This window comes from Trachurus japonicus, chromosome 12 (genome assembly GCF_045865225.1).
Source record: "Trachurus japonicus isolate A0001 chromosome 12, Traja_1.0".
Classification (NCBI taxonomy): Eukaryota; Metazoa; Chordata; class Actinopteri; order Carangiformes; family Carangidae; genus Trachurus; species Trachurus japonicus.
The window spans coordinates 26,305,864-26,321,087 of NC_140918.1; the positions used below are offsets into that span (position 1 = coordinate 26,305,864).

General features: G+C 41.2%; 1 protein-coding gene across 1 annotated transcript in view; it reads left to right on the plus strand.

Annotated features, from left to right (window-relative positions):
- LOC146977625 (uncharacterized) overlaps positions 1-15,224 on the plus strand; it is a 119,238-nt gene extending 104,014 nt beyond the window's left edge. Inside the window, exons 48-68 of the mRNA XM_085793972.1 lie at positions 1,726-1,779; positions 1,952-2,005; positions 2,361-2,468; positions 2,635-2,688; positions 2,810-2,863; positions 3,070-3,123; positions 3,436-3,489; positions 3,809-3,862; positions 3,956-4,009; positions 4,232-4,285; positions 6,221-6,274; positions 8,784-8,837; positions 8,957-9,010; positions 9,645-9,662; positions 9,937-9,990; positions 10,346-10,408; positions 10,518-10,683; positions 11,253-11,362; positions 12,897-12,977; positions 13,292-13,474; positions 14,348-15,224. Coding sequence (XP_085650098.1) covers positions 1,726-1,779; positions 1,952-2,005; positions 2,361-2,468; positions 2,635-2,688; positions 2,810-2,863; positions 3,070-3,123; positions 3,436-3,489; positions 3,809-3,862; positions 3,956-4,009; positions 4,232-4,285; positions 6,221-6,274; positions 8,784-8,837; positions 8,957-9,010; positions 9,645-9,662; positions 9,937-9,990; positions 10,346-10,408; positions 10,518-10,683; positions 11,253-11,362; positions 12,897-12,977; positions 13,292-13,474; positions 14,348-14,497 — 1,581 coding nt within the window. The 3' untranslated portion in view covers positions 14,498-15,224. The remainder of the gene's footprint in view (positions 1-1,725; positions 1,780-1,951; positions 2,006-2,360; positions 2,469-2,634; positions 2,689-2,809; positions 2,864-3,069; positions 3,124-3,435; positions 3,490-3,808; positions 3,863-3,955; positions 4,010-4,231; positions 4,286-6,220; positions 6,275-8,783; positions 8,838-8,956; positions 9,011-9,644; positions 9,663-9,936; positions 9,991-10,345; positions 10,409-10,517; positions 10,684-11,252; positions 11,363-12,896; positions 12,978-13,291; positions 13,475-14,347) is intronic.

The window sequence follows — 15,224 nt, forward strand, 5'->3', positions numbered from 1 at the left end:
CCGTAGCACCTAATAAAAAAAAGAGAAAAAGGAGGTGTGGTTGAGGCCTGGCCCTGCTCCTGAACATAAGTTAACCAGTTAACTCCATTTCAATCAGGATAGACCATTTACGACAAGACAGCCAGGTTTGAGGATGAAGATGAAATGACATTTATTGTGCACGAAATAGACTTTGGCGCTTAGACCACGGGTGCAGACCAGCTGAGTAAACTGATCTGGGGATGAGAAGCTTGCATCTGAAGTAGTTATATCCCCCCCGGGCCTAGACACTGGTGGTGGTAGGGAAGCTTGAAGTCGCCTGATGAGGGAACTTCTCGGTTGAAGATCCAGGTTAAGACAGTCTGTATCTTGATGGAGGTGGTGCCGGGGTGGAGGTGGGCTGAGAGTTTTGCAGGAATGACGGCTGGATGACAGGAGAGAGAGAGAACTTTTAAATTTGACGCTAATGACTGATTGGTGGAAGGGAAAGAGGATGGCAGACTGTGATTGGCTGAATTATGAGAATGAGGGTGGAGCGAGAGGATAGCAGGAAAACAGGGAAAGGGCTTTGAGGCGTGCTTAAAGAGATAGTCTTCGGCCCAATTCCAATCCGACCCCTCACGGACTCACTGACTTAGAGGCGCGTTCACGGGAAGTCCGTGAGTGTGTGAGGGCTGTTCCGTTGTCAGATCATCAAGTCAGTGAGTCAGTGAATGAGCCCTTAATGCCCCCTTACCGTAAGTCAGCACCGATGCTGACTTTGGGTAGGGGAATTACCCACAGTTCATAGCGTTGTGAAGTCAAACCATAACACATGGGATGCCGTCGGAACGCAAGTGTTAAAAAAAAAAGAAATTAACACAAGTGGACAGAGAGAGCTCCGCCAGTCTCTTTATTGTTAATGGACAGGAGCCAAAAAAAAGGAATAAATAAAAAGAAAAGAGTAAGTTTACTGTCAGTGTTAATGTGCAGTTTGTGATTATTGATGATGATTTGATCAGATCTGATCCAGTAATATTTTGTTTTGAGTCCGCCTCCCTCGCACACCTTGTGCGTATTGAAAGTACAGTAAATTTATCGGTCCAAGGGCAGAGTTAAAAACATTTTGTTGTCAAGGTAACGTGTCGTGAGAGTGGGTAAGTGCTGTTCCATTCATGTTTACAGCATCTGGACCCTCACAGACTCTCACACTCTGTCACTTAGAGCTGACGTCACTTTAGTCAGTGAGGGGTCAGGGCTTGAGTCTTTAGGGGGCGGATTGGAATTGGGGGATAGTCTTCCTGTCTGAACTTTCGCTTAGCTTCATTTGTTGTTGACTCCATTGATGGCAATTTAAGTAACATAAATGTCTAATCATCAGTCATGATGTTTGAGACAAAACAAAGCCAATGGAAAATGTCCCTGTTGTTCTGTTATTGTAACCCAGTCTGCACAGTCTGTTTCAGTCCTGGGTGAAGTAGAAAATGAAGGAGATTTTCACTTCCTTGAGAAATCCATGTTAAATATCACTTTGAGCTTAGAGTTACTCGCTGAGAGTTTGAGTGAGGTTGTTTGAGGTTGTCAGCGTTACAGCTGCTGATGACGGGGAGTGAGGAGCTGGTCCTCAGTTACCACCTGATTGAGAGGACTTGAACCCTGCCCCTGTCACATACTGTTCTCCTCCTGATGAGCTTCACTTGAATCCAATCAGTTAAACTAGAAGAAATATCCAAGAGCAACAATAAAGATTTTCATTAATCTTTCCAGGGAGAGTCTGGACTCTTTGGAATTACTGGACCTCCCGGATCGAGGGGCCCTAAGGTAAACTCTGATTCCATGTTGTACAATACTATATGGAGAGTGCATGTGAAAATCCATCCATCCATCCATCCATCCATCCATCCATCCATCCATCCATCCATCCATCCATCCATCCATCCATCCATCCATCCATCCATCCATCCATTTTGCTCTGTCTTTATCTCCTTCATAGGGAATAAATGGCGCACGTGGTGTCAGAGGAGACATGGGGAAGCTGGGGCCACCTGTAAGTGTTCCTGTGTCAGGACATGGTTCACTGTGTTTGGTTTGTTTTCCATCAATATTTAATCTGTTATTTTCACAGTTCACATAGACTGAACTTTTAAAATTTTGTCCAGGGGACAACATTTCTACGATTATGTGTTTTCTTTTATTCTGCAACAGCAAACTTTATTAAGTGTCCATGGGAGGACTACACCTTTTATGTTGGGTGATCAGACATCCATGTGAACAGTACTGTTTTTTGTGGCCTATCCCTGGCTGGAGCTGTCCCCGGAGCTGCCCCAGTTAGTTTTTAACAGGGAATTAAAAACTGACAACTTAATATTGTGTTGTAATTTGTATCCTTTGCAACATTATAGGGTCCAGTGGGACAGGTTGGGCCACAGGGAGACCAGGGAGCTAAAGGGGAACCCGGGCTACAGGGACTGAAGGGAGAGCCAGGAGCTCCAGGCCCACCAGGGGAGCAGGTTAGTGTGGACTTCTTGTACCCGCTATATGACAGTGATAAATAAACACAATATGGCCTCTGTGCACACCGACTGTGCCTTCTTGAAGAATACATTAATTGAAAAAACAGAGAGCTGTGTGCATTTATCTATAAATCTACCTCAATGATATTGATTACCTGTGCAGGGTGAGGACGGTCTGCCAGGAGTCCAAGGTCCTCCAGCTCTCCCTGGACTTGAGGTGAAAACTCAACCACTATCAAGCAACATCAGCTCTTTGTTTGATGTTGATAACCACTGCTGAGGGCTGCTGTTTCCCCTCTACAACTACTTGAGTTGTGTTTCTTCCATTTCTTTTTCAGGGGCCTCCTGGAGAGATGGGACCCCAGGGGCCACCAGGACCCACAGGGGCTCCTGTAAGTATGCAGATGTGTACAGTATAGCGCAGATGATGACATTGCATTTTTTGCTGCTGCAGCAGTTGTTTGCTGGTGATTAATTTTTAACAGTAAACCACACAAAACATTAATATTGTAAGGATGTCTTTGTAATGTCTGTCTGAAAACAAATGTTCTAGACAGAGAAATAATTAGAAGAAAAAAAAACTATTATTCCTGTGCAGGGAGTCAAAGGAAGACCAGGACCTGAGGGGAAACAAGGCATGAAAGGGGAGAAGGTAAAGTGTTTCCAGCCATAATGCTAAGACATGCTAACCCCTTGGTGCTTGTAGCTTTATATTTGGATCGTGAATAAGCATTTACTATGTCCTTAAATCCTGCCCCCACCTCATCGTGCATGAGGTGAGGTGGGGCCTATGCCGACTTTGTAGCACTCAACATACCCCTAACTAATTTTGCACACGTTTTGTTGATTTAATGGCAGATTATGAAAGACAGAAATGACACAGAAATGACTGCAGGTGCTGAAAATCCCACTTTGCATTTAGAGATGCTACAGATACTGATGAGTTTTTGTTTTACTCCTGCAGGGAGAGGATGGCAGCAAAGGAGCACAGGGGAGGACTGGTCATGTAGGCAGGAGGGTAAGAGATTTCTGCAGGTGCAATGCCTTTCTAAATAATGAAAGTCAGCGTTGCAGGAAATCCACAGCGGTGATGAATCTACTATTAAAATCCAAATTTGTGGAGAAAAGCTTTCATTTAGTGTTGAATACAGGAATTTTCATATAGACATTTGTCGTCATGTCTTCATGTACATGGGATAATAAAGGGAGGTGGCCAGAAAGAAGTCATCCTGAAAGACATGAACCGATTCATACATTAAATATTAGGTTGTTTCGTATATGTGTGTGTGTCTTGCTTTTGATTGCCTCATTGAAAAACATGGCAAACTCATCCCCAGGGGAAACGAGGGAAGGCTGGAGTCAGGGGGACCAGGGGAGACAGAGGACCAAAGGTGGGATATATGGAAATGGCACCTCAGGCTTTGTGTACACTCAGTGTAATTATGATGTATGAGTCAACAGTAGATTGTGTTTCGGTTGTTCAGGGCGAAAAGGGAGACACGGGACTGGGAGGCGTCTCTGGGTGGCCGGGTCTCATCGTAAGTCAATTTATTTACTCACTTAACATCACTTCATCTGTTTTCATGTCATAGCTGAACATATCCACACATTAGCCTGACATTGTCCGTGCAGCAGTCTGTCTCCCTCAGTGATTTAGAGAGAAGACATCAACAAAGCAATGAATTTCACAGTTAAAATGCATTTTATCAGACTGTGAATTGAGCTGTACTTGATACATGTATTTATTTTCTCTCTCCAAGGGAATCCCTGGGTTACGTGGAGAGTCAGGGGATCAAGGTGAAAAGGGAAAAGAGGTAAACAAGAATAAAAACAACATCACACAGATTCATTGAAATGTTTCCATTCACTGACACCTCAGCCTGATCTTACTGGATTCAATCAGTTGAAACTGACCCAGGTTAATTTGATTTCTCCTGAAATAATAATAGTGATTTAGATTCATTACAACACAATGTTGCTTCCATTTCTACCATAATCCCTTCCTCTGAAAGACACATTAACTTCAAATGTAAATGTAGTTTATTCCAGTTTCCATCAAGCACTGAATCATACTGTGTGATACCATTACATATACATACGTACATACACATCCCCAGGAGATTTAAAACGGAATTAATTTGAGAACCAACAAAAGATCCTTCATTGCATAACATTTGCATGACCACATACAAACATTAAAGACAATTGCATTTGAGAAGAATTAATGGAAAAAAGAATAGAAAAACAGTAAAATGAAGATAAAAATCAATCAATAAGAGGCAAATACTAAATATGTGATATAGGGCTGACCAAAAAAAATCAAAGCTTCGAAGCTTTGTTCGTTGCCATGGTAATCGATCATGAAGTCTGTGATCGATTGTTTTGTTTTTTTTCTTCCTTTTTTCCTTTTTGACACGGTTCTCATCTGCAATTGTTTTGTTTTTTTTGTCATTTAAATTTTTATTGAACTTTTAAGAAACATACAAATAAGTACAGGTTCAAGATGCACATGTTTTCTTTTGTGTGTTTTGGTGATCACATCCTCTCACATACAAAAAGGAGAGATTATGAAATCCAAACAAATATGACACATAAGGAATCCACATGAGAAGAAACCGAATCCACCAAATAAATGATACAAGGTGCTGCATTTAGTCTCTGGTCTGCTTTGTGTAACTCCAAAAAAGTTCCCAAGAGCTCATCCTGTCTTCCTCTTTGCCTTTCAACCTACAGAGCATAGCTTCATAGGATGCTGTCTCCACCATTGCACCCAGCCACTCCCTCAGATTAGGAGACACAGCCTTCTTCCAATGTCTTAGAATCACTCTGGAAGCTGTAATCAGGCCCACCATGATAACAGAAAATGTTCCTTTAGATATATCTGGTAACTGAGACCTGTCCCCTAGAAGACACATAACAGGAGTCAAGGGGACTGCTGAACCACACCATTCACTCAGGAAGTCCACAACTTCTACCCAGAATGGAGCCACTAATGTACACTCCCATATACAGTACAAAAAAGTTCCCAGTCCTGTTTTACATTTACAACACTTATTGTCATTCAACAATTTCATTCTATGTAATCTCACAGGAGTGTGGTAATATCTGTGTATAATCTACTGTGTGAACTTCCCTCGCGCCTCTTTTACATACTTCCCACAGCCTGCCAACATATCCAGCCATTTCTCCTGAGCAATATTTGTCCTCAGGTCCCTCTGCCATAGCAACTTCACATTAGTGCACTCCTCACTTACTGAAAAATTTGTTGATTTATAATTTTGTGAAGCTGTACAGCGTTCCAGTGGCATATTCATATAGTCCATAATAGAATTCTCTGAGGAGTTACTAATTCGAGATTTTACACAATCCCTGATTTGTAAATATTTCCAAAAATGTTGTTTCCCTTCAAGTTTAACTCATCGGCAATTGTTACATTAAAATGAGTAGGCTACTTGGCACCTGCCTGATTTTGTAGATATGCAGTGTTTTTTTTGCCACCCCCCCCCCCCCGTCAGACGGTCGTCGCCGCTCATAATTAAATGTCAAGCTTTAATGTTGCTCTGATTGTCATAGCAACTCGCAAGGCAGGGTTACAACTGATGGGGTTAATAAGCAGAAATAAAAAATGGCGTTACTGAAAGCTGCCTCAGCTCATAAAATGTGTTTGTTCCCTCTGGGTTTAGTTTGGTTTCAGCAGATTTGAACAGTTTGTTATTGTGGAGATTAAACTGCGTTATCTGCCTCCCCAGGGTGAGAAAGGAGACATGGGGCTGCCAGGACCACCTGGAGGTGATGGCATGAAGGTAGGAGCTGCCAAGGTGTATTGTGTTAATAAGGAGATAAACATAAAGTCTGCAAAATCAAATAATAATAACACTGATAGTTAATGTGGTAGCTCTGGGTGGGCTGTGGGTGTGATGATAAAGTAGCAGCCAATGTTCATGACATCACTTTATCAACAACTGTAGGAAAGGAGAGGATACAGTGGCCCTGAGAGAACACATGCAAATATACAAACACCCTGCATTACAAACATCTTCATCATTTTGACAAGTATTGAATGTGTGTCCAAGAAGGTTAATCACTTCTTTCTCTCTTAGTTTATATACAGTATATATATAGCCTTATTCTGAGAAAGGGCAGTGCGGGAAAATAAGGAAGAGACAAAGAGACACTGTATGGCTGACATTTAGGATTATATTTTATGCCCCCGACCTCCTCATGACATGTTGTATGTAAACAGTAATATGAGTTACACAGATATTTAATGTATTTCTGTCATTTCCTACAGAGGAGAGTGGGTTGTGCCTATTATTTTGCTTGTGTGACCGATGAGCCGAGAATGTTTTTAGTTATTTTGAAGGGATGAAGTTGTACCAGGTTTTGTTGGGTCATCTTTTACACAGTCACTGTGCTGGGATAGGAACAGGACCATTAAACAGTAAATGGTGTGAGATGTCCCCATGATTTATTTACTGTTATCCGGCACACTGGGGAAAAAAACACACTCTCTGGATAAGGCTTTTTGCTGTGACCATACTGTACCAAACCTGATGGCTTGTTGAAATGCAGGTGGGGGAGTGGAGTGGGGTCAACCCATTATCACCCAGAGACAGTCAGGGATTAACTGTCTGCCCTACATGTCGCTGTGCAGATGAAAAGGATCGTCCAAAAAACTCTTGAGCCTGGGAAATGACCAGAGACGAAGACCTAGGGTCCTGTCACCTCACTTCCACTTATCAGGGCAGGTAGCAGAGATAGAGGGAGAACCTCTAACCATTCACTGTGGTTGTGATGAAGTGCAGACAATGGCTGACTTTAAAGTGATTAAGCTGAAGTCTAGCATTAATAGAACATGCATTGATCCCATCTAAACCCTTTCTCCCACAACTCATCCAAAATCTCCTAATCAGTTTCTTTAATCCAGTCCCTTTTAATGTGCCTGAGAAAATAGGCAGACAAACTGTGAGATTAAATGTTTAGAGAGAGAGATTCTAGTCTTAAGGTCATAGTTGGACAAGCTGTTGCTCTTTGCACACCATATTGACAAGAGATTTGTAATTTGCAGATGATGAAAAAAGTTGCACATTGATTGTTAATGAAGGGATCCTTACTAGTCTGACCGATGTTGTCTGGCCTGTCCTGAGTGGGTTTTGAACCAGGGTCTCCTGCACCGCGGGCGACGATGCTAACAGTTTCTTGGCAAGTGGGTTTGCACGTCTTTTATGGACGAGTGAGTTTAACTTCAGTACCGCTAACCGCCACACGTTGTCACTTCTCCTCACTGGTACCTCGTGACTGTGGCTATACCCACAGACCTCCATTACACTAGTAGACAGAATCTTACCTGACCTCATATAGGAGCATAAGTTTAAACCAGCTCTCTTTGCTTTCTGACAGCACATCACTGTATCCTCCAGCCTGCCCTGAACACATGGCTGCTCTGACAGCATATTATAACCTCTTGTATTATGAAGACAGTGATGGCTCTGCTCTTGACAAGCAGATAGAAGTAACAATAAACATCACCCTTCAGTTGTTTAATAGATATATTCGTATCTGTATGGAATAGAATAGCAACAATAATTGGCACCGTGTTCAGGCTGGGGGGGATACAGGGTCCTGCCCTTCCCTGCCACAGCTGGAACACATTCCCAGAAAATCCTAGCCCTGCTATTACAGACCAAGAAAACAAGAAGGTCATCTTCAGCGATGAGCTTTTGAGAGTGCACCTTGAAGATGCTGGAAAACCTGTTTGCACAGATAAGAGGCATAATGATGAAATATATTGTCACAGAAGGAGGACATGACAGAAATGTTATAAAGATAAACACATTTAGGTAGTACAGAAACCTCCATCTTAATGATAATAATTCATCCTATTCAAGAACATTGTTAGAAAGTCAGAAAATAGTTGTTTTAAAACAGCTTTGGATCAGACGGAGGCAAGAACAAACTTTTTTCTCTCAAATTACAATAAACCCAAAAAGCTGGCTAAGGTTTCAGCAGCTCTCTCTCTCTCTCCCCTCATCCAGTTAGTTACATCTTCTATCACAGTGCAGCACTGCTTCAATCACACATTAGTGAGAGATGTATGTTAACTACTGACTCTGATAAATGTGTTGTGTATGTTCTGATTTCTGACAGCAGATTTGAGGCTGTGAAGATTACTTCACTCTTGTGTGATATCTCTGGTTGAAACAGTCCCATAAAGAGAGTGGAAGAGGAAGCCTTATATGGCCACATCAGTGGTGTTAGTTATGCTAATAATCAAGTCTGCCCATTGTGTCATTCTTGCTGTTTGTTTTTCAGGGAATTCGTGGTCCTGATGGGTTGCCAGGTCCACTGGGCCCAAAGGGAGAGCAGGTACGCAGTGTAAAGTTTGTATTCTGCCCGTTTCTTTTCCAGATTTGTGATTAGAGGCCGGAGTTTTTAGTAGACATTAATATGCTGTGATGTTCTGCTCCTCTTTTTTCTTATTTAAGGGGAGTATTGGTTTTCCAGGGCGGAGGGGAACACCAGGGATGCCAGGACTGCCTGTAGGTTTTCATCCACTTTGTAAAACAGCATACCGTACATGTTCACAGACTTGTTTATTTTACATTGTTATTGTAGCCACCTGTCGTATCTGTTTTCATTTGTTTGTAACCAGTAGTTTGCTTCTCAATTTGGTTTTTATATTGTTACTTTCATTGGAAAAACCTCTGCAGCTGTGTAATGCCCTCTGGATACACAGCATTTATTCATGCAGAACCTTTTTGTTTTTCTGGGATATTCAGTATTTTAAAATCAGCAGATCATCTCTATACTTGCTTCTAGATTGTGTTTGAAAAATGGAGACGGCAGAGAAATGGAACATGTGATGGCAGTGTTATTGTTTTATAACAAAACCCAGTCATTCCTGTAAAGTAGCAACTGCTATCTGTCAGCCAACTAATCATCTGCCAGTCTCTTGAATCTTTCACAGTTCAGCAACACATTATGACTGTGTTCAACCCACTGTGTCCTGCGGGAAAAGAATCCATTGACTTGGGTTATAAAATGTGTGTAGCCGTGGCTGATGGGTTCGTAATGCAGTAGATAAAAGGACTCGGAAGCTCTTTGTTGATGAATGCACGTTGTGTTGAAAAATCATGCTAATGCCCTTTTCTTGTGCTGTTCTCTCTGTTGCAGGGTTTGTTTGGATTAAAGGTATGAAATCCTCAACTTCTCTTGTCCCTCCACTTCAGCTCTCTGTGTGTTATCTGGAGCAAACACTTCTGTGGCTTTTTTTTTTTTTTTTTTACATCAACATCATTCTGGCTTATGTTGATAGCACATATAATCATGAAGCTGTCACACTGTGGAGTCGGTGTTGGACTGTAATGGGATTTTGCAGGAGTTTTTATTTTCATATCAGTATTTTCATATAGTGTGGCATCACTGTGCAGAATCACATGGTCATCTCACACTCTCCTCTCTGCAGGGTTTGAAAGGATACCAAGGTTTGCCTGGTCTGCCTGGCAGGAGGGGCCTCCCGGTGAGTTTATAGCAGTCAGGCAACACAGAAGGGTTGGAAATTCATATTTTATGTTATCAAGTTGCTGTAAACCTCTTTCAAAACACAACACATAAATTCCTAGAAATTATTTCAATTAAATATGAGCACAGTGATCACACTTCTCATGTGTCTGGTTGTTTGCTGAAATTAAATTTTGACCAGCTTCTGTTTCATTTTCTTTCTTTCTTTTCATAGTGACATCATTATTTTGAATGTCATTTGTTGAACATTATATTGAAAAACTGTGAAAATGTACATCCTGTGTTTGAATATCTAAATCGATGTTATTACATCTTATGGATTCCTCCTTTGGTGGTGTAACCTTGTGTTGTAGGGTCCACCTGGCATCCCCGGACCTCCAGGACAGTCACTTAACATGACTTTGACTCAACTCAAGGCGAGTTAGTTATATGCATTGCAGTTTTCCATCCAAGTCAAAAAGACACAAACATTCTCTCATAAAACATGAAATGAAAACACTTGTGTGTTTCTGTCTGTGTGTCCAGGACCTGATGTATGTGGCCGATAAGCCCAACTATCCCCTGATCCAGACTCTGCTGGATTCCCTGCAGCAGGAGCTCCGGCTGCTGGTGGATCCTCCTGACGGCAGCAAGGAGCATCCTGCCACCAGCTGCCTGGAGCTCTGGCTCTGCCACCCTGAATACAGCAGCGGTCAGTTCCAGAGACAATCAGATACAGTAACACCAATCCACACTTGATTTTATTGTGGAAATTACTTGTCTGACACAATAAATCCACCTGGTAACAACTGTGGCCTTACCTCCCCTAAATATGTCTAGACATTGATAGTGATAAACTCCATTCTTAAAGAGTAAGCAGCTTTATTATTTGTGAATATTCTCATCAACCCCAGCAGCGGCACATCCAGCACACATTACACCAGTGGGATACTTAGAGCACCACAGCACCTTTTTTACTTACTGCAGATTTTTACACTTAATTAAACATCAGACATTCAAAGAATCCCTGCACTTTTTCTAACTTTCAACAGTTTATTGTTACATTTTTGGACCGAGACCTTCAAGAACAATCCTCTCCACTTATCATATTCCTCCACATTTGCCTACATAATAATACTGTATGTAAAGTTTTCACCTGCTTTGAATACACTTGAACATTTGTAATCTCCCTGTATGTTGGAGTGGCTGCTCAGGTCCTGTCAGGGCGGGGTACAGTACTTTGATCCCTGTCACTAAGCTTTCACTGACCTTTCTCTGCAGGTATCTATTACATCGACCCCAACCAGGGCAGCTCGGCTGACGCTCTGCTGGCCTACTGCAGCTTCACCTCCACATCAAAACAGACCTGCCTCCACCCCCGAGACTCTCAGGTATAGAGATATCACCAGAGAAGGGCCACAGGAAATTGCACCTCTGGATCAATGACATGCCCACTAACCTCACACAGCTGTGTTGTACGACCTGAATCTCAACTCGATGCATTATCAGTCAGCTCACATGTTCACGGTGTTGACTAACACATCTGCAGCAATGACTTCAATTCAATCTTATTCTTGGTCTTTTGGACAGCATTGCCACTGTCACTCTTGGGATCTGCTGCCTGACACACACATTGAAATGCCTGCACACCCACAATCAAACACTATTCCACCTTACAGTTGTCAGGACTCACTACCAAATTTCCATGAATATAAAATTTTGGTCCTTAAACTGTATAAGATAAAACACAGTGATTAATATCAGGAAAGATGATCTACATCAAGAAGACCAAAGGTCCTGAAATCCAAAAGACTGGAGCAGATTAGTTTCACCATTTACATTTTAATGTGTTCCATGCTTATACCAAGAAAAGAAACAAGCCCAAGATGAATCCACATTAGGAAGGGCAACACTGCATTTAATCTTGCAAACAGACAGTACATAGATCCACAGGGGTGGAAGTAAAGAGAATAGAATACATGATATTCACTTAGTCTAACAATACATTAGTGGTTTTCAAGACTGCTGTATTAAAGCTAAGTAGCAATACACCGATTAGCTTGATTAGCTGCAAACTGTTTGCAGAAAAACTAATTTAAACAACAAAACAATAAAAACAGCAAACTAATGGAGTACCCACAAGTCAATCAAAGGCATAGGGAGCATAGATAAGAGATAGATATCATATTTATCATGGATAAGATCAAATCTATCAGGCAAACTGTAAACTGTCCAGAAAAGTGCCAGTACAATGAGCTTGAAGGATCTCACATCTTTTCACTTAGCAATCCATTAAATGTGTTATATGTATTATTAGACCAAATAAGTCTGTAAATAGAATAAATGTAGAGTGTATGTATAATGGGCAGGAAGTGGTGACATTTATTACTAAATGTATGATTCCATTTTTAATTAGGCTACATAGAGGTGTGTACATGCTTTATTAGGAATTCAGTAACTATTTGCTGTATTTCTCAGTTAAAATACCTCAAATTCTTAGTTTTGTGAAATAAAAATGAAGATATTCCCCTGCTGTGGAGAAGGAGCAATGAGGCATTCAAAGTCATTCAGAGGGCGTCTGAATATCCAATACAAGCTATCATTCCCCTTCTCCTTTTCTGTGCTGCAGTGTGGATGAAAACACAAGACACATTCACCTCTCACCCTCTCCACTGTAATGCAGTCAATACCACAGAGAACATTGACTCATTCACCTCAAGATAATGTGAACTGTTGACGGGCTGTGTGAAGTGGATGCATCTTTTTCTAATGTAGCCAATTTAGCTCAGGATCGTGCTTGAGCTGCATGCTAATCCAGAGTTCACCAGCCACTGCCTGCGCATCACTGATGTTCACAGGTCTCTTACATGGAAATGAGACTTGCATTCAGATTTAAAAATGTGTCCTTTTCCCCTCTGCTCACAGCTGCCTATGAAAGCTTGGTTGGAGGAATTTTCTGAGGAAGAGTCCTTTGAGTGGCTCAGCAGGCTGGAGCAGGGCTTTCAGGTGGGTGGATCCCTCTGGAGAGAACTACTGTACCAAAATAAACACTGATTAATACTTTAAGTAGGCATTTGGGGGCAGTCTGAAAGATCTAAAAAATTGGGAACTAACATATCACAGTATATAGCTCGTATAGTCTACGTGTTTGCAAGGATTCTCACCTCAGCTTTGTTTTTGTCTTATTAATGTGATGACAATTTGTTCATTATTCATTTCATTAGTTTTTGAACCTATTTGTTTTGTATTGTTGTTGTTGATGTTGTTGATCGGTAACCATGAACTTATAATATATTAACTACTACTATTCTTCTCCACAGTTTTCTTATCCAGGTGCTAATGTGGTCCAGATGCGTTTCCTGAGGTTACACAGTACCACTGCCGTCCAGAAAGTGACCTTCTCCTGCCACCCTGGACACAGACTGGGCCAGACACAGAGAGACATTAAGTTTCTCACTGACACGAAAAAGCAGAGTTACCTTGGAGAAATTCAAGACTGCATGGTAAAAACAAAATCTCTGAACTTCCTTTTGCAGCTTTACTCTTCAAAGCTTTGAGAAAGCACTAGTCAAGCTACTAATGTTAAATCTCTGATGCGAGAGTTGAGGATATATAGATCATGTATTGACTGACAGACATGAGCTCTCTCTTCTGACTCTTTAATCACAGAAGCTTTGACAGCACCTCTCCACATTTCTGCAGAACATATTTTAACTAAAATATATCAGAAACGAGCTAAAGCTTCAAGTCCAAATATATAATAGTAAGTCAAATAGTGACAAAATTACTACACGTCAATAGAACAGTTCTTTATCATTATTATTATTATTATCATCAGCTTCTTATTAATAGCAGTAGTTGTTATGAAAATGGGTGGAAGGGCCTGCAGCTGTGATAATTTGAGGTTGAATGGTAAATGGACAGCTCTTGCATAACTCTCATCTTCTCACCACTCAGGCACTTTATATATACACTCCACACATTTATATATCACAGCCATTTGGATTCAATATCTTGCCCAAGGATACTGTAACACACAGACTGGAGGAGCCACTGACCTTTCAATTAGTGGATAACCCACTTTTACCCCTTGAGCAACAGCCACCCTAGACATCATATTTATGGAAATTTTTAAAAAATAGTCACGGATGTATCCTCGAGCATCACTGGAAATATAATTCTGTTATATGTATGAATAGAGCAGAGAAGGTGTCACACCGGGTTATTTAATGTTTTCAAACATTATGTAGAACATATGAGGAATTCATTAAAAAAAAAGAATCAACAGATCGTGGAAATGTTCATAAGTTACAAACCTGGTAATGATTCATAACATTTAGATGTAAAACATCTGCTTTGTGTTTCCTGTGTATCAGCCTGGAGAGGAGACGGATTCTGGAGCTCGAGAGTCTGTGTTCGAGTTTGAGGATCTCCAGCTGCTTCCTCTGAGAGACTTGGCCCTAATGGGAGGCGGAAACATCACGCATCAGTTTGGCTTCACTATCGGACCTGTGTGTTTCAGCTAGAGGTGGTATAGAGCTGTGCCGTCCCAAAGGACTCACTGGTCCAGGACACAAACCTCTGTTTGAAACATGGACACTAAGAGGACACCTGGAACACATCCTCCAATATCTGAGGACGTCGTTTGCTTTTCCTGTTTTGTTTGGGGATTTGATCTCTCAAGTTGAGTGACTCCACGTTATGAATTTGAGAGGGCACAACGGCACCCAGTCTTTTCTTTCAAGGAGAAGTCAATGTTGTTTACAGAGACATTTATCTTATATTGAATAATTTAAAAATGTATGTTTTTTATCCTTTTTATATACAATGTGTTTTTTCTGTGTTTGAGTTTTGTTATGTATTCAGGGCCTCTGATGTAGCCTGCCCATTGTGTATATAAAAGTCAGACTGTCCCAGTTCACATCTTAACAATGTGTTCTGGATGAGGACACAGCTACTGTCGTCCCATTGGCTGTATGTGACCAGGCCAGTACTGTACATTATCTCATTGTACTTCCACTACTTTAGTACATCAAGTGAACTCAGAGGTGTCACTGTTATCAAGGTGCTGATCGTGTTTTCTTAGACCAACATTATTTAATCCAAAAATCAAAGTGGACATCTTATCTTATTCATCCGTGTTGCTGTTTGTTGTCAACAGTGAGACTAAATTTAACACCATTGTTTTTACAGTTCCTTATAGTGGTATAATGTCTTTTCACACCTCAGGTATAATGCTTTCATGATCTTTAC